Source organism: Nomascus leucogenys, chromosome 1a (genome assembly GCF_006542625.1).
Source record: "Nomascus leucogenys isolate Asia chromosome 1a, Asia_NLE_v1, whole genome shotgun sequence".
Classification (NCBI taxonomy): domain Eukaryota; kingdom Metazoa; phylum Chordata; class Mammalia; order Primates; family Hylobatidae; genus Nomascus; species Nomascus leucogenys.
The window spans coordinates 81,993,991-82,011,730 of NC_044381.1; the positions used below are offsets into that span (position 1 = coordinate 81,993,991).

Below are 17,740 nucleotides of genomic sequence, written 5' to 3' on the forward strand. Positions count from 1 at the left end.
TATTGTGTTGTCCTTTTCCAGTGTTTCAGGATAATATCATAGCCTCATAAAATTATGAGGTATGCTCCTCTTACCTTTTTTCTTTTTCTTTTCTTTTTCAGAGACATGATCTCACTCTGTCACTCATGCTGGAGTGCAGTGCTGTGATCATAGCTCACCGTAGCCTGGAACTCCTGGGCTAAAGCTATCCTCCTGCCTTAGCCTCCCAAGTAGCAGGGACTACAGGTGCACACCACCAGAACCTGCTAATTTTTAAATTTTTTGTAGAGACAGGGTTTTGCTATGTTGCCTAGTCTGGTCTTGAACTCTTGGCTTCAAGCTATCCTACCTCAGCCACCCAAAGTGCTGGGATTATAGGTGTGAACCATGGTACCTGGCCCCCACACTGGCCCCTTTTTTTTTTCAGTCCTTAAAAAGTTTGTATAGGTCAGAGATTATCTGTTTCTTTGTAGGTTTGATACTACTTGCTGGAGAAACCATCTAGGTCTAGTATCTTTTAGGGTATGTGGGGGTGGCAGAATAAGAAATTGTTGTTACTAATTTCTTCATGTAGGCCTTTAAAAATTCCTTAAGTCAATTTTGACAGTTTTCCTGGTTTTTAAAAATTGTTTATCTGAATTTTTGTACGTTTTAGTATGCTCATAGTATTCTCTCAAAAATTTTTAAATCTCTCCTACAATTGTGTCCCCTTCTTCATTATCCCACAGTGGGAGAATCCTGAATATTGGCCTAGGATTATGCCCTGTGTCAAATCTAAAGTTTCTTTTGGGTTTCTGTGATGTACTAGAATAACATCTATTTAACTTAAATTTTATATTTAAATTATATTTATATATTTAAATATGACCTGACAGCCTTACTACGTAATAGGGTTGTGGTCCTTTTTTCTTTTCTTTTTTTTTTTGAGACAGAATCTTGCTCTGTTGCCCAGGTTAGAGTGCAGTGGCATGACCTTGGCTCACTGCAACCTCTGCTTCCCGGGTTCAAGCGATTCTCCTGCCTCAGCCTCCCAACTAGCTGGGATTACAGGCAACCACCATCATACCCGGCTAATTTTCGTATTTTTGTAGAGACGGGGTTTCACCATCTTGGACGGCTGGTCTTGAACTCCTGACCTCAGGTGATCCATCCACCTCAGCCTCCCAAAATGCTGGGATTACAGGCATGAGCCACCGCATCTGGCCCTCTTTTTCTTGATTATAAATGTAAATACATGTTTATAATTGGGATACATAACATGTAAATAAGAAAATTAAAAATAATCATATCACTATTAATATTTTGGTATGGGTACGATTTTTGCCATTTATATACATCACAGGTACAAATACACTTTTTAAAAAGTTTGAGACCAGGCGTGGTGGCTCACACCTGTAACTCCAGCACCTTAGGAGGCTGAGGCGGGTGGATCACCTGAGGTCAGGAGTTCGAGACCAGCCTGACCAACATGGTGAAGCCCTGTCTCTACTAAAAATACAAAAATTACCCAGGCGTGGTGGCTCACACCTGTAATCCCAGGTACTCAGGAGGCTGAGCCAGGAGAATCGCTTGAACCCAGGAGGCAGAGGTTGCAGTGAGCTGAGATCGCGTCATTGCACTCCAGCCAGAGCAACAGAGCAAGACTCTCAAAAAAAAAAAAAAAAAAAGTTTGAGATAGTATTTTACATGCTGTTTTCTCACATACGATGTTGTAAGCATTTGCCTATATCGTTAAATATTTAAATGCATGTTTATAATGGCTGTATATTACCCTGTATCCCATGTACTAGATAGTTTTAGCAAATACACCGTTTTTGAACCTTTGGGCTTTGTGTGATAAATCTTTGTGTCTCTGATTCCTTATACTAAATTCTTAGAAGTGCCTTTCATGGAGCAAAGGATGTGTTATGTTTTCAAGAACCACCGGGGTGATTAACTGGCACCTTTTCTTCTCTTTGCAGCAGCCCACTCACCCGGTGTACAACATTGGACCAGACAAGGTGATCCAGGCCACTACATACTTTCTGCAGAAGCCAGTCCCAGGTTTTGAGGAGCTTAAGGATGAGACTTCGGCAGAGCCTGCAACCATCTAGAGGACCTGGGTCCCCACAGCTCTCTGCTTACCCTTCTCCCCAGTCAGACAAGGTTTATACGTTTCAATACATACTGTATTCTGTGCTACACAAGCCTTAGCCTCAGTGGAGCTGTGGTTCTCTTGGTCCTTTCTTGTCAAACAAAACAAAACCAATGGTTCTGGGTTTGGAGAACGCAGTGGCTGGTTTTAAAAATTCTTTCCACACCTGTCAAACCAAAAATCTATCAGCCCACCTGGTGTGGTTGGCGAACAGTGCACGCCAGGAGGAAGCAGCCCCTCCTCACCAGCTCTCCAGCCAGGATGATCACACAGAGATGAATGGCATCTGAGTATTACGGCATCCAGAGCCACTGCTGACTCCCGCTTGCACGCCACCATTCAGTCGCCAGACTGGGTGCCCTCCCATGGGCGGAATAAGTCTGCTCCATGCCAAGGCTGGGCTTTGGGTCCCACCAAGATGAGTTCTCTGTAAGACTGTGGTGGGGTTGCACCAGGAGGTGCCTCTGCCTCTCGACTCGTACCCTGGTCATTGGCAAGGGAAAAAGAGCTGGAGGTGGGGGGGTGAAAGATCTCCTTCAGTTGGGAGTCCTTCCACTTCAACACTGGAGAACTGAGCCTTGCATCTCTCCAGGGTCCAAGGCCACGCTTGGTGCACAGGCAAGACTTGCTTCAGCCCCAGGTGTGGTGACTTAGACCTAGGAAACCAATTATGAGTGGAAAATGAACCTCTAGTTCAACTGTGCCAGAGGAAGCAGCCCTCCAGTGCCCACCTGCTTCACTCCTCCCTATCATGTACCGTGAAAACCCCCTCTGATGGCCTCAAGGCAGTGTCTGCAGGCCGAGGCCCTTCTGGGGGTTTTTATCTATCTTTCTTCCACCAGACTCCAAGCCCACTCTCCTCTAAGACTGTGTTGTCTTTTCTCACCCAGAGTATTAACACTACTAAGTCTTTCACCTTAATTTATGACTCAGGATTTATTCACGTCCTGCCCACTCTAGGCTCACAGGAATAAAATCAAGTGCTAGACACACTGGCTGCTACTAAGGCACTAGCCTCCGGAGCTGGTGGTGGCAGCGCGGGGTGCTGCCCAGCGTGCTGGGTCCTGGCAGTGCCTCTGCTGTGCTGCACATTGAGCCCTTTCTCAGTCAGTGGAGTGTCGAGTTGGGCCATCTGTCCACTGACCTGGCCTTCATGTAAGCAGCTGTGGGCTGCGGGCAGACAGGAGCTCAGAGATGCAGCATGAGGCTCTTAGAAAAACCTGGCCATTTGCTGCCTCTAATTCCCTTTTGCTTTGACATATTGGGCTATGTATTACCTCCTTGAAATAATAAAAGAATAACATTTTCTATGATGTCTCTTATCTGTGATCTGTACCAAGAAAATGCCCAATGGTAGGAGCTACTAAAGGTTGCTCAGGGATCGTCAGTCTCCTGTGTGCAGGATTCCAGACTGTTCGTATCGGTGGTGACAGAGGAATGACCGAGTTCCATCCTCACGTACTGTCTCCTCCAGTAGAGGAAGCCGTGGGCCTAACAGAGAGTGGGAAGAGTTGTTTTCCAAGCTCCCTGGGGTAATTCGGTGTGGTACGTCCCAGCCCTCCACACACTGCACTTCATGGTCTGTCTCCGACAGACAGCAAGGACTGAGCCTAGTAGCCCCAGAGCAGGCTGACTTAGCAAGGGTGGGTGGATGTCTGGCCAGAGGCAGGGGCTGTCACAGGGACAGGCTGGAATTCTGTGGCCACTTGGCTTTCCCTTCCTCTGGCGAGAGACCCTCTCCCATGGGAAGCCAAGAATATGGATGTCCTGTGGCCTGACCCTCTTGGAGGGGAGAGAAGATGGTGTCCTTAGAGGACGCCCAAATCCATGTAAATAAGCCAAATGCACATCCAGGAATGTAATTCCTGCCCCCTGTGCTATTTTTGCCCTGTTAACAAAGGTTTACACTGCAAGGCAACATATTGAAATGCATCCTTTCCATCACTATAACAAAAGGCAAAATCCTCTCAGCACCAGGAGCCTCAAGGTATTGTGAGATTAATTACAGTAATAATTAGTGTGGTTAATAGAAGGGACTGCTTCAGTCTGAACTGGCTTTTTACCAAGGAGGGATCTGAGTTGGACCCCAAAGGGTAGGTAGAGTTAGTCTGGGTAGAGAAGAGAAAGGGTTATTTCAGGAGAGTTTACACTGGCATATCCATGAGACATCCTTTTCCAGAGGGTTTCCTGACAGCCCTCAAGGTGAGTCCTAGAGATTTGTTTATTCACTCATTTGAGATAGGATCTTGCTGAAATGCACCCAGGCTGGAGTGCAGTGGCACAATCATGGCTCGCTGCAGCCTCGACCTCCTGGGCTCAGAAGTTCCTCCTGCCTTAGCCTCCCAAGTAGCTAGGACCACAGGTGCACACCACCACAGCTAGCTAATTTTTGTATTTTTTGTAGAAATGGGGTTTCACCGTGTTGCCCAAGCTGGTCTCGAGCTCCTGGGCTCAAGTGATCCTCCCGCCTCAGCCTCCCAAAATGCTGAGATTACAGGTGTGAGCCACTGCACCTTTGGAGAGATTTATTATGTGACTCCTTGAGTAGAAGACATTTATGTAGCATTCAAGGTAGATGACCCCAAATACTTTCTCCCATCAATAAACACAAAACTAATACAGATCTCTGTATCCAGGTGGGCTCCAGTTTCACCCTTAGACCCACCTTGAACACACCAGATAAGTTGGGAAGCCTGCCAGACCCTACAGGGAGCGGAGCATAAAGAGAACCTCATGGATAATCAGGGGAAACACCCCTGAGATAATACCAGTAAACAATAGTTCCACACTGCTCTCCCTTCTTGGTATTATTGAGCATTCTTCCATATCTTTCATGACTGGGATGCTTTTCATGTAATAATTAGTGTCAAGTGACAAATAGTAAGGATTGGACCAAGCATTCTAGTTGCCCACATGCACTGCTTGGTGGCATTTACTGCCTTTGAATAGGAAAGAGTATAATATGATTTAAGACACCATTGCAACTGGTAGAAAACTTGACCCAAACTGGCTTTTAAAGCAAAGAGGCAACCTGTTGACTCAAACTGCAGAGTCCAGGAGTTAGGCTGGCCCTATTAGGTTCCTCACCCTCCCTCCATCTCTCTACATTAGCCTCAATCTCAGGCTCTCCATGGGGTTGTAAAATGGCAGCACCAATAGCTCCAGACTCTACATCCTCTTGGGGTCAGGGTCAGCAGACAGGCATACCTGGTTCCACCCCAGCCTTCCTTCCAACGAGTATCATTGTGTTTCACTGGCTTTAATCAAACCAAGTGCCTCTCCAAGAAGCAGTCCGACGGCTTGGAGAATACAGTGCACCAATTGGCCAAAGTCTTGGTCATATGGCCTCTCCCATGAGAGGGAAATGAGGCTTCATTAGAAGCACGTAGTTTTTGGGAACGGGGAAGGAACAAAGCTCCAAATGCAAATTAGGATTGTTGCCAAAGGGGTAAATGGATGCTAGAGAGGCAAATGGCCATTGGATTTATGTATGGAATAACAGTGGATTATTACTGGGATAGAAGCCTGTAGGGACACTACTGGCATCCATACCACTCCTCCCCACCTGTGGCAGCCAAAAGGTTTGCCTGGGCTTGATGCCCTCCTACCTCCAGGCCCAGGCCCCGATCGGCTAAGCCAATAATTTTCATTTGTCTCTCATTGCCCCAGTAATTTGTTCAGGTTGGGAGTAACTCAGGCCTAAGCCAGTCAGCATGACTTGTCCTTGCCCTAGTGATCAATTCAGAGCACAAGCATGTGACCTAAAATAGTCTAAAGACAGAGATGTCGTAGACGCTGTATGACGGGGAAAAGCAGCGCTTTCCTATTACCTAGAAGGAAACCAGCATGAGAAGCCAGCACACACACATGCTCTGAGACTGAGAAACATGGCCCTGATCACATGGCTCCCGAGGCCCATGTGGCCTCTGGATTTTCAGTTACATGAGCCAATGTGAGTTGGACTTACTATTACCTGCAACTGAAAGCAACCTAATACAGTTATGTCACTTAATCACGAGGATACGCCCTGAGAAAATCAGTCAGGTGATCTTGTCGTTGTGTGAACATCATGGAGTGCGCTTACACAGACCTAGATGGCCTAGCCTACTGCACACATAGGCTAGATGGGGTAGCCTGTTGCTCCTAGGCTACAAACCTGTGCAGCTTGTCACCATACTGGATACTGCAGGCAACTGGAACACAGTGGTAAGTATTTGTGAATCTAAACATGGAAAAGGTACAGTAAAAATACGTATTATAATCTCACGGGACCACTGTCGTACATGCATTCTGTTGTTGACCAAAACATTATGTGGCGTGACTATATAAAAAACTCTACTACCAATTAGCCCTAAGACCAAGGCCTTACCTGCTGCTTAAAAAGTGCTGACTACTCTTGCCTCATCTACCCAAACAATAACCCCTAAGACAGTCCCTCCTGGTCTACCGCCTCTCATTTGATCATTTGACTCACCTTGTAAGGTGAGTGAAGCAGGCGTATTACCTGCCTTTTACAACTGGAGAAACAGGTTGGAGAGCTTAAGTGAATCACCAAAGGTTTCCCAGCTGTCAAGTGGTGGTGCCTGAGCCTGAGCCCAGATCTGCTGCCTCCAAAGCCCACGCCCTTCCACCACCGCAGGCCTCTGAAGGAAGGTGAGAGGTCTCGGGGAATAGGGGGCACTGGTGGAACATGCTTGGTTTACCTCTAGGCTGGATGACTGAGGCCCAGCATGCCAGCTGCCATCTGTCACTAGGTGAGGGATGGTGACAGCAAATAGCAGGGCACCCTTCTAATGAGGTCTCCAGTTGCCGCCAAGTGTGTGGCATAGAGTGATGTTTGCTGCACCAGGTGCATGCCACACCAGTGCAGAGTGTGATGCTGTGTGGCTCAGTGAGGCCGTGATGAGTCCGTCTTCCCAGGAGCTGACCACAGCCTGACAGCAGCCAGCTTTCTCCAACCTGGCCCAGGCACATCTAACAGGTTCCTGCGCATCCTCTCACTTTCCTGCAGTAACCCTCTTTGCCTCTGCTTTCCACCAGCTGGGGAACTGGGGCCAGGTGGCCTCACGTTCCTCCCTCCCGCTTCTCTGGCACATCCAAGAATAAAACCAAGCAGGGCAGGGACAGGGCGCTCATCATTAGGCCAGCTTAATGGAAACTTTCCCTTGCCCTCTGCTCCCCCTGAAGAAATACAGCGCTTCCGAAGTAACAATAAGAATAATGCATGGCCGGGTGCGATGCCTCACACCTACAACCCCAACACTTTGGGAGGCTGAGGCAGGCAGATCACCTAAGGTTGGGAGTTCGCGACCAGCCTGACCAACATGGAGAAACCCCATCTCTACTGAAAATACAAAATTAGCCGGGCATGGTGGTGCATGCCTATAATTCCAGCTACTCGGGAGGCTTAGAGGCTTAGGTAGGAGAATCGCTTGAACCCAGGAGGCAGAGGTTGCGGTGAGCTGAGATTGCACCTTTGCACTCCAGCCTGGGCAACAAGAGCGAAATTCTGTCTCCAAAAAAAAAAAAAAAAAAAGAACAATGTATTTTTTAGGTCGGGTGTGGTGGCTCATGACTGTAATCCCAACACTTTGGGAGGCCAAGGCTGGAAGATCACTTGAACTCAGGAGTTTGAGACCAGCCTGAGTGACACAGCCACACTCTGTCTCTACAAAAATTAAAAAAAAAATTAGTCGGATACAGTGGCATACACCTGTGCTCACAGCTACTTGGGTGGCTAAGATGGGGGGGGGTCACTTGAGCCTGAGAAATCGAGGCTGCAGTAAGCCATGATTATGCCACTGTACTCCAGCCTGGGTGACAGAGCAAGACCCTGTCTTAAAAAAAAAAAAAAGCATTTTACAAAATAAACATTTTGGAATAGTTTGAGATTGACAGAAAAATTGCAAAGATAGTACACAGAGTTCCCACAGACCCATTAGTCATTTTTCCCTATTAACATCTTCCACTAATAGGTGGCATTTGCCATAATGAATGAACCAATTTTGATACATTGCTAATGAAAGTCCATACCTTATTTGAATTCCCCTGGTTTTTACCTAATGGCCTTTTTCTGTCCCAAGATCCCACCCAGGACACCATTACACTGAGCTGTCATGTCTCATGTCTCCTTAGACTCCTCTTGGTTTTGACAGTTTCTCATTCTTTCCTTGTTTTTGATGACTTTGACAGTTTTGAAAAGTATGGCCAGGTATTTTGTAGAACATCCCTCAGGCGGGATTTGTTTGATGTTATCCTTATGACTAGATGGGGTTAGGTTTTTTTTTTTTTTTTTGCAAGAGACAGTGTCTTGCTCTGTCGCCCAGGCTAGAGTACAGTGGATCATGGCTCACTACAGCCTCAACCTCCTGGGCTCAAGCAATCCTCCTGGTCAGCTTCCTGAGTAGCTGGGACCACAGGCACACACCACCATGTGCAGCTAAATTTTTTTTTTTGGTAGAGGCAGGCTCTTGCTATGTTGCCCAAGCTGGTCTTGAACTGCTAGACTTAAGCGATCATCCTCCCTTGGCCTCCCAAAGTGCTGATTACAGGTATGAGCCACCGTGCCCAGACCATGCCTAACAGTTTTTTGGAGGAAGGCCACAGAGGTAAAGTACCATTCTCATCACACATCAAGGATACATACTATCAACGTGCTTCATCATGTTTATGCTGATGTTACCCTTCATCGCCTGGCTGAGGTACTGTTTGTCAGGTTCCTCCATAAGGTTACTTTTTTCTCCTTTTCCTGAATGTATCCTTTACAAGGTAGTTACTATATGCAGTCCACGCTTAAGAAGTGGGGAAGTGGCTCACGCCTGTAATGCCAGCACTTTGGCAGGCCGAAGCAGGTGGAACACTTGAGGTCAGGAGTTCGAGACCAGCCTGGCCAAAATGATGAAACCCCATAGCTACTAAAAATACAAAAATTAGCCAGGTGTGGTGGCACACACCTGTAATCTCAGCCACTTGATAAGCTGAGGCAGGAGAATTGCTTAAACCTGGGAGGCGGAGGTTGCAGTGAGTTGAGATCGTGCCACTGCACTCCAACCTGGGCGACAGTGCGAGACTCTGTCTCAAAACTACAAACAAAAGAAGTGGGGAGTTACGCTCCATATCCTTGAAGGCAGAGCACCTACATAAACTACCTAGAATTCTACACGGGAGATGTTTATTCTCAATTTATTCAATCATTTCTTTCACTATGGACTCATATTTATTTTATACTTCATATTACGTTCCAATGCTACATTATTTATTTTGTTGCTCAAATTGTTGCAGTTTTGGCCTTTGGGAGCTTTCTCAGTGGGCTCCTTTGTCTCCTTAACAGACCCCACACTTTCTTACTTTCAATAACAGTGCATTTTTATCATCCCTTTTCTTTCAACGAGTACTGCATGTTGATCATTGTTCACACTATGTAATGGGTACACTTGGGTTCAGTATACTATTCTCTCAACCCTTGATCACACAGTCTTTCCATAAGTATTGCATGTTGGTTACCCTGAGTGTGAGACTTCATTGCCACCTTCTATACCCATGACGGCCTGGGCTGATGGGACAAAGGAGGCAAGGGGAGTCTGGGCCCTCAGCTACCAGACCAGGGCAGGGCTCAATGTCACAGCTCTGTCAAGGGGGAAGGGCTGCAAGGGCAATGCTCCCAGGTGTGCTTAATGGAGAGGTAGCCAGGTAAGGCAGATGCAGATGGTGATGGTGATAACATAAGTGCTGGGTGTCCATGCTCCTTGCGAGGCTCCATCCCCCCAGTCCCTCTCCTCACTCTCTGGAGCAGTGGCTGCCATGTGCCTGGATACCAAGGGACCAGTGAAAGTGGTGGAATAGAATGGTGACCCAACCTGTGCAGAGCAGGCGGCTCTGGTCCACCCTCCCTTCACCAACAGCCCCCCACCCCCAGCCTCTCTGGACAGCTAGATGGGGAGCCCAAGGCTGGGCTCTTGTGGGCAGGACAGAAGGAGAGCCCACCAAGAGCTTGAGAAGTAATGACCTGGTGGCCCTGCCCCTCCCATAGTGCCAAACTGCTCTCACTGAGGGCCCATCTCCTGAACTCCTCTGGCATTCAGAGCCCAGACATGCACATTTGTGCTAAATGCCTAACCTCATCTCTAAGCTTCAAGGCAACGCCCAGCCTTTATAAGCTGCCTAGATTGCTGCAGTAGCCAGCACAGTGCTGGGCTGAGGCTACGTGCTGCTCAAATACCTGAGGGTTGAACTCATGCAGAGGCAACCCTGGAACCGCCCTATCAACGGCACAGAGATGAAGGTACATCGCGAGGCTGGAGTCCACTGGCACACACACATCTGCATGCAGCATTTGTAGAGTATCCACCACAAGCCAGGCACAGTGCTAGGAGTCCAGTAGCAAGTGCACAGACCAGCCACTGACCCTGTGGGGGCTCCCAGTTGGAAATACTTGCTCACCACCACTCTCTGCACAGAGGTCCCTGGATGGGAAACATGGTCAAGTTGTTGGAAACAGGGTCTCTCCCCCGCAGTCTCCTACAGCCTTGCTGCAGTAGGTATTCGCTGTGGACATGACATTCCTCCTCTTAGCTTGTTGGTCTTGCTGCGGCCTTTTGGCCCAAAGCTGTTGGCCACTGTCCTTTAGCCCAAGATCTGCCCCTGCCACCCCAGAGCTGTTGATGGCACCAGCAGACAGGAAACAATGAAGCTCTCAAGCACTGTGCATGGGAGCCATGGGCTGCCAGGCTGCCAGCCAGACTCTGGATGAGTGACCGGGGGTGCATGCCCATTGGGTTATTTTTTGAATCAGACTTTGCATGGCTCATTCCATACTCCTGGGTTCCTGCAGACGTAGGCTTCTGGAGAGAAGGCACACCTCCCTCTATTGGTCTACAGGCTGTCAGTCTTGTTTTTCTTGACAGGAAGCTTAATTCTTCACTATGTTCGGCACTGGAGTAGAAGGTTTGGGCTCAGATTTCTTAATATTGGATCCTTGATTCTTTTTCTTCTTCTTCTCTAGCCTTTAATTTACCGGAAAAAATTAATAGTAGAGACCATGCTACATAATTTTGCCCAGAGCAGGCTGTAGGTATACAAGAGCCCCACCCCACAAAGGACATCAGAGGAAAACAATCCTAAATGGGGCCTGGCAGTCACAACAGGCCTGCTGGGGCAGCTGGCATCTAGCACAGGGCGCAGGAGGGGACCTGCTCGGCTGGTTGTGAATTGTCCAAGGCCACCTGCTCGGCATTCTTCTAGACACGCCCATCCTGCTGGGTGTGTTGTGTGTGCATGCGTGCACATGGGATCCAGAGTGAGCTAGAGCGTGCGGGCCCCTCGGCCCAGTCATGAGGCTCATCTGCTCCACCTCACCCACCAGGCAGATTCTGCTCAAGGGGTCCCTGAAGGGGAAGGCTGAAAAACGATGGCTTGACCACTGTCATAACCAGCCCTGGGCAAGAAACACGGGGCGGGCACAAGATGCGCTTGCAGTATCTGAACCTGGCACAGTGCCTGCCACCCAGTACTGCAGAAACGCAAACTGAAACTGGAATGAAGAACAGGGCAAAGTCACCAGTATGCTAATGGTTAATGGCTCTGAGCCAGCCTGCAAGGGTATATTTCATTCCCCGACTCCTTTTTTTTCTCCAAAAGGTAACAGATTTGTGGTCTTGCTCAAGTTCTTTCAGAAAACATGCAAATTTTTACTGCCTTTTAGCATTCAACATACATTTACCTCCCCTTTCAAGGATATTAATATACTAAACTCTAATTACATCAGCAAAAAGGAGAGTTTATTTGCTCCATGTTTTTTTTTTCCTGAGAAGGAGTCTTGCTGTGCCACCCAGGCTGGAGTGCAGTGGCGTGATCTTGACTCACTGCAACCTCTGCCTCCTGGGTTCAAGTGATTCTCCTGCCTCAGTCTCCCGAGTAGCTGGGACCACAGGCGTGTGCCACCACGCTCGGCTAATTTTTTTTTATTTTTAGTAGAGACCACATTGACCAGGCTGGTCTCAAACTCCTGACCTCAAGTGATCTGCCCACCTTGGCCTCCCAAAGTGCTGGTATTACAGGCATGAGCCACCACGCCCAGCCTCATTCCACATTTTAACAAAACTCAAAAATGGCTGCACTGCCCTGATGGCAGACAGATCTAAGATTTTACAGTATTTATTGAGTATTAAATGCCAGGAACAATTCATGGGCTTTTCACACTCCTTTAAGCCTCACAATGGCACTTGGTGCTATTATTGTCCTCACATTATGGCTCAGGAAGCCAGAGCAATGTCACCCCAAAGGTAAGGGTTGTAGCTGGCGTGGCAGTCCAGACAGGCGGGCTCAGAGCCCCTAGCCCTACCCGCTCTGGCAGTCATTCTGAAGCTCCTTGGGCTCCTTCCCAACACCAACCCCAACGAAACACCAAGCAATGACAACACTTACCAGCAGGGTGATGAGGTTTGCCAGGAGAGCCTCCAAAACCCATGCACAGGCCTGCCTGGTGCGGTCACCCAGTCCTACCTGTAGTTAAGCCTGGCTTAGCCAAATTGGTTTCCTTCCTGAGGAAGTTAACTAGAAAATATTTTTTATTCCCTTCCCAAGGAAACTTTGGGGATGTATGAGTTAGCCGCTGCCCTAGTAAACCCTAGACACTGAAGGAAATTCTCTATTCGCTATCTAGCAGTGTAGACATTGGCAAACTCTTTTTTTCCTACCTGGGTTTCCTCTTCAGGCTAGAGAAACCGTTCTGAAGAAAGGAATGCTCTAGTTTCACGTTCTCAGAGGCTTTTGAGAACGCATCCTGGTGACCAGGCCGGAGAGAGAGCCTTGCTCTAGCTGGATTATAAAACCTGCCTGGGGACCAGAGGCCAGCCAAGGCGTGCTACAGAAATGAGTGCTGCCCCATGTCATTACCCCTGCTTGGGGCTTCTAAAGGGGCTGGTATAGGCAGCCCTCAGCTTCCTTCCTTCTCAAGTTTAAAAACTTGGTAGCTCAGCCAGCCCCCTAGAGCATCGGAGGCCCGCTGGGAGCACGTAGACTCATCAAGGCAGCTCTAAGGGTTGAACTATTTAACAAGCCTGCCTCCCCCACCTTCATCCTGACCTCAGAACCACTTCGCTAGTTCAGCTCAGCTGTGCCTAACTTCCTCAACAGCGTCCTTTTGGTTCCCCAGGTTATATCACTGTTGGGAGTCAAACCTGAGTGACTTGAGGACCACCTGAAAGAGCTTGTTAAACTGACCGGTGGGCCACGGCACACTTCAGATCAGAGGGGTTAGAGCCCAGGAATCCTTTTAACAAGCAGCCCTGGGCGTGATCCAAGGATCCCACTTTGAGTAATACCACATGGGGCTTCTGAGCAGTTCTGCCTGGGCCTCCAAAAGTGTCCAAAGCTGAGAGATGCCACTGAATCGTGGTGGGAGGGAATGGGCAGAGCCTCGCTCGAGTTGACACCAGATCTAATTAATGTACCCACAGGGGCCGCTTTAGTCTTGAAGAGTTTGTCAGTCCAGTCCTGGTGTCACCTTGCTCTCTTTAGTCACTGTGCCTGGTAAGGATGGGGCACATCTCTGAGGAGTGGGAAGCATTTGTGATATACCAAGAAGTCAACCCTTACTCACTTTAGGGAAGGTGTCCGGGAGCTGGCTTTTTCCACCTTGCTGAGTCAGCCCTGGTTACATGGCTTTGTGTAGATAATGGCAGCAGAGGCACCTCAGTGCTTGCTTGGTCCTGAGGTCAAGCACATTATAAGCATTATCTCACTTAATCCTCATAACCATCTCATGAGGCTAGTGCTATTATTATCCTCATTTCATAGATAAAGATGCTGGGGCTGGGAGAAGTAACACAGCTACCGAGTGGCAGAGACAGGACTGTGAACCCAGCCAGTCTGCTTTCAGAGGCCAAGCATAAAACACACATGATACTATCAGAAACAGAATTCTGCTTACTTTAGTCCCCGTTCAGGGCTCTGGCTCCTATTGTCTACTCAGTCTTCTTTTTTAAACCTGTCTCAGCTAAGATCACAGCTCTGTGAGCTTAGATTCTTTACCTAAGAAGTTGTCGATGTTTTACAATGGGGTTAGCATATCAAGAACTTTAAAAACTGGGCCATTTTAAATACCCTTGCACTTGGGGCAACTGTATTGGTAGGGAAATAGCACGCTTAACAGACCCCTCAGTGAAGCCACCTGCCACAGTGACCAAGCAAATCTACAGCTTATCTGGCTTTGTGCAAGTGAGTGTCCAGAGTAATATAAAAAATAAACCAGAGACTACCATTACTGTGAGAGAGTAAGCTATGGTCAGACTTTGGTATCCTGAGGGAATACTCACACTCACTTCCTAGACACACATACCAGAAGGGGCTTGCTTGGCTGTGACTGACTTGTCCTTTTCAGCTGAGCAGTCTCCAGGCGGAGCTCCCCGGCCCTGTGTTCCTGTCCAGGAAGCTGTTTCCAGTGGTACCTCCACCCTGTGCCAAAGTCCGCTCACCACGCCAATCAGGTAGTTTGGATTTTCCTAGGTGAACCAGCCACCTAGCCACTGTGCCCCTTGTCCTCTAACTGGTTTACTGAAATCTAGAGAAGCCTAAACTCAATCCTTTGTCCAGCCAATATACTGGAGCCAGGGACTGGCTCTCAGGGACACCACCTGTCCTCATGCTGGCTTGACTGCCCCTTCCTGTTTGCTATCTCCCTAGTGGGTGCCAGCTTCACATGGCTTCCATCTCTGCATCAACACGGCTTCACCCACAGCTCACTTCTAACACCAATACTAAGCAAACCGACTGTATACTGAAGCCCAGATATACAAAGAGATATAGTTAAGGGCAATGAAAAAGAGGAAAGCATGTTAACCTTGAGGGCTTTAGGCAATAACCTGATTCTCATTTCCATTTCTTCCTTATTGCAGTTTCTTTCCTCTATCTTGAAAAGAAGTGCCCTTAATGAATGGGATCTTGCTTTCCCAGCATTTTTCCTTTCCTTAATGTAATCATGGCCTTTGGAGGCTTGATCATGTTTCAAATTGCCTCTTATAGAGACATGACCCATCTGCCCCAGCTCCCATTAAACAAAGATATTACGGATTTGACATACAATTGATAGGAGCCACAGTGCTCTCCACCACTCTAAAGATGGTGACAAATCCAAGAACTGATTTGACTTGACTTCCTCTCTGGGTCTAGGAACAGCAGTATTTCCTGTCAGCCAGACAGGAAAACCAACACTGAGCTGCGTTCTGGCCATAATTCCTTTTTCTTCCAAGGTCAAACAAGTTCAGGCTGGTGTTGGGTCCCAGTCTGAGTAGAGCTAACTCGGTGCAGTTGGAGCCTTCTTGACTTCCAGTCCTTGGCAGCTGTGCTGCCTCCTCTTAATAAACTGGAACTGTCTAGAAACTGAAAGGTCCTGGAGAACAGCCACCTCTGAACTGGGTACTCATTACCAGGAGAACCTGAACCACAGCTCTGGGCTACCAATTCCCCCAAAGGTCACTTGCTTAGCAGAAACTGGACCTAGAAATGTTGCCACAGCTAAGGCTACATCCCTGTCGAACCTCAAAAGCCTCATCCAATGAACAAAGCCATCACCACCCATTTACTCTCTCAGGCTGAGCTGAGAAAGGGGGAGAAAGGGGAAGCAACTCTGGCTTATGGCTGCTCCTGGTTCTGCAAGACCAGGTAAGCCACCTCCACTTCTCACTCAGACTTACGCTGAGGCCCTAACAGCTTCCAGAGGGGTCTCTCATCAACCACCTTGGCCTTAACAAGGGCAAGAAGACACCACCACCAAGAAGGATAAAATAAGTTTTTATTTATAGTCTTATAGTAAAGGGGGAAGCCTTAACTTGCAAGACAATTCTTCGGCAGTATGTACAACATACTTTTTATTTCCATGGAATGGAATCAAACACGAACTGAGACTACAGAGTATACACTAGAAATCAGCAAATGCCAGGAACGGAGTAGGAAAAAGACAAAGAAATGAGGCCTAAACACACAAAACCCTTCACTGGGATCTGCTGACCACAGCCAGAACCAGGGCTGGATCACACAATGGAGACAGGTTCCAGGACAGTAGGAAAGGAAGTGGGGTGAGGGCTGGGAAGGGTCCGCACTGGGGTGCGGGTTTAGTACCAGGTAAATTGCTCTTGGTATTTACATACAAAATCAGTTGGCTCTATTTCTTAGAAATACACACGGGAAGAAAGAAAGAGTTCATCATTACTTTATGAATCTGTCGCTTTGCAAGACCGACATCATCAGAAATAGGTACAATTCACTCAAATTCAAATTTAAGTAGCAGGAAATAAATATCAAAACATCATCACTGGCCCTCAATACAAAACCTCTATGCCACCCAAAACACCCTCCCTGTCCCAACCCCAAATGGCCACTCCCTGGTGGCTGCTGCTTCACTGATGCCATCTCCCATACATACCACGAGAGTGTCACACGGCCCTCCGTGAGGCTGGCGCCGCAGGCTTAAACAGCTGTCTGAGAGAAGCAGGAGTGAAACATGCCAGCAACTCTGTGCTGCGAATCTGTCCCCACTTTCTTTTTATATCACAAACTTCTTTAAGGATCTGGTCTTTCAATAGGAGCGATACATAGCTTTTTAGAAAAAGGAAAAAAAAAAAACCCTTAAAAAGGAGGAGGGTTCATTCTGATTACTCCAAACCGGTCATCTTCTCAAAGTAGAGCAGTTCAGATTCACAAAGTCTATCAGAGGTGAGGGCGGGCCAGGAGGCCGCCTGGGCAGGGCAGGCGTCCCCTGGGCATGTGCCCGGCAGGGCTGGAGGAGCTGGTAGGGTGGGCAGGACACTATGTGCTCAGAGGTCCGGCCGGCCATCTGTCCTCCACAGAAAAAGCTGCCAAGTTGGGGTGTTTTGGTTTAAAAATTCCTGTTGGGGACAGGGAATCCCTGAAGGGAATACATTAAAAAAATATACAGTGGAAATGGGGAAGGAGAACGACAGCTGTTGTCCAAGAGCTTCTACGTAAAAATAAAAATTAAAAAAAAAAAAGGGAGAAAGAGAAAAATAAAGAGTCTCTTAAATGGTTCTGAGGGTTCTACCGATGAACTGAAAGGAGGATGAGACGATGGAGACAGACAGTTTTTATTGCTGGCCTGCCCCGAGTGGCTTAGCTGGCCTCCATCCGGAGCTTCTTCCTGCTTTGGGGCTCTTCAGGCTCAGACTCCGAGCTGGAGTCCGAGCCCCCATCGAAGGCAGAGATGGTGCTGCCCTTGGCGTTGGTGTAGAGGCTGTTGTCTGAGGAGGGGTAGTTGGTCTGCAGTTGGGCACTTGACCTCGCCTTCTCCAGTGCACGGACTAAAAGGCAACCAAGGGAGTGTGTTACTGCCTTCTGGAGACTTGGGAGTAACCGAGTCTCAGACTCAGGGTCCAGCCTGTTCTTCCTAAGGGCTTGCTTGTCGGCCCCCGAGGCTCAAGATGCTCAGAAGTAGCTCCCTTCAGGTGGCTGTTCACTCACACACTTCATTTCCCTCCCGCCTTTCCCAGCTGGACCTGGGAGCCAGCAGACACTCTGCAATCCCACCCAACTCAGAAGAGAAGGCTTGTGATGTCACCGTCCTGCCGTGGAAGCCCCGCGGAGAGAATGGAGCGTGAGCTCCCTGTGGGATTCAGC

General features: G+C 48.2%; 2 protein-coding genes across 8 annotated transcripts in view; one reads left to right on the top strand and one right to left on the bottom strand.

The window, feature by feature from the left end:
• FNTB (farnesyltransferase, CAAX box, beta) overlaps window positions 1-3,423 on the top strand; it is a 73,382-nt gene extending 69,959 nt beyond the window's left edge. The window contains exon 12 of the mRNA XM_003267822.4: window positions 1,941-3,423. Within this exon, the coding sequence (XP_003267870.1) occupies window positions 1,941-2,072 (132 nt within the window). The 3' untranslated portion in view covers window positions 2,073-3,423. The remainder of the gene's footprint in view (window positions 1-1,940) is intronic.
• Window positions 1-17,740, bottom strand: part of MAX (MYC associated factor X) — a 93,293-nt gene that overhangs the window by 50,045 nt on the left and 25,508 nt on the right. For 5 of the 7 annotated variants that reach the window (XR_001115175.2, XR_001115174.2, XM_003267816.4 and 2 more), the window contains one exon: window positions 15,886-17,424. The exons of the other annotated variants lie outside the window; for them this stretch is intronic. Coding sequence is in view for 3 of the 5 variants with exons in the window: in XM_003267816.4 (XP_003267864.1) it covers window positions 17,237-17,424 (188 nt within the window). In the remaining 2 variants the exon portion in view is untranslated. Of the gene's footprint in view, window positions 1-15,885; window positions 17,425-17,740 lie in introns of those variants that run through there. 7 annotated transcript variants of the gene reach the window in all.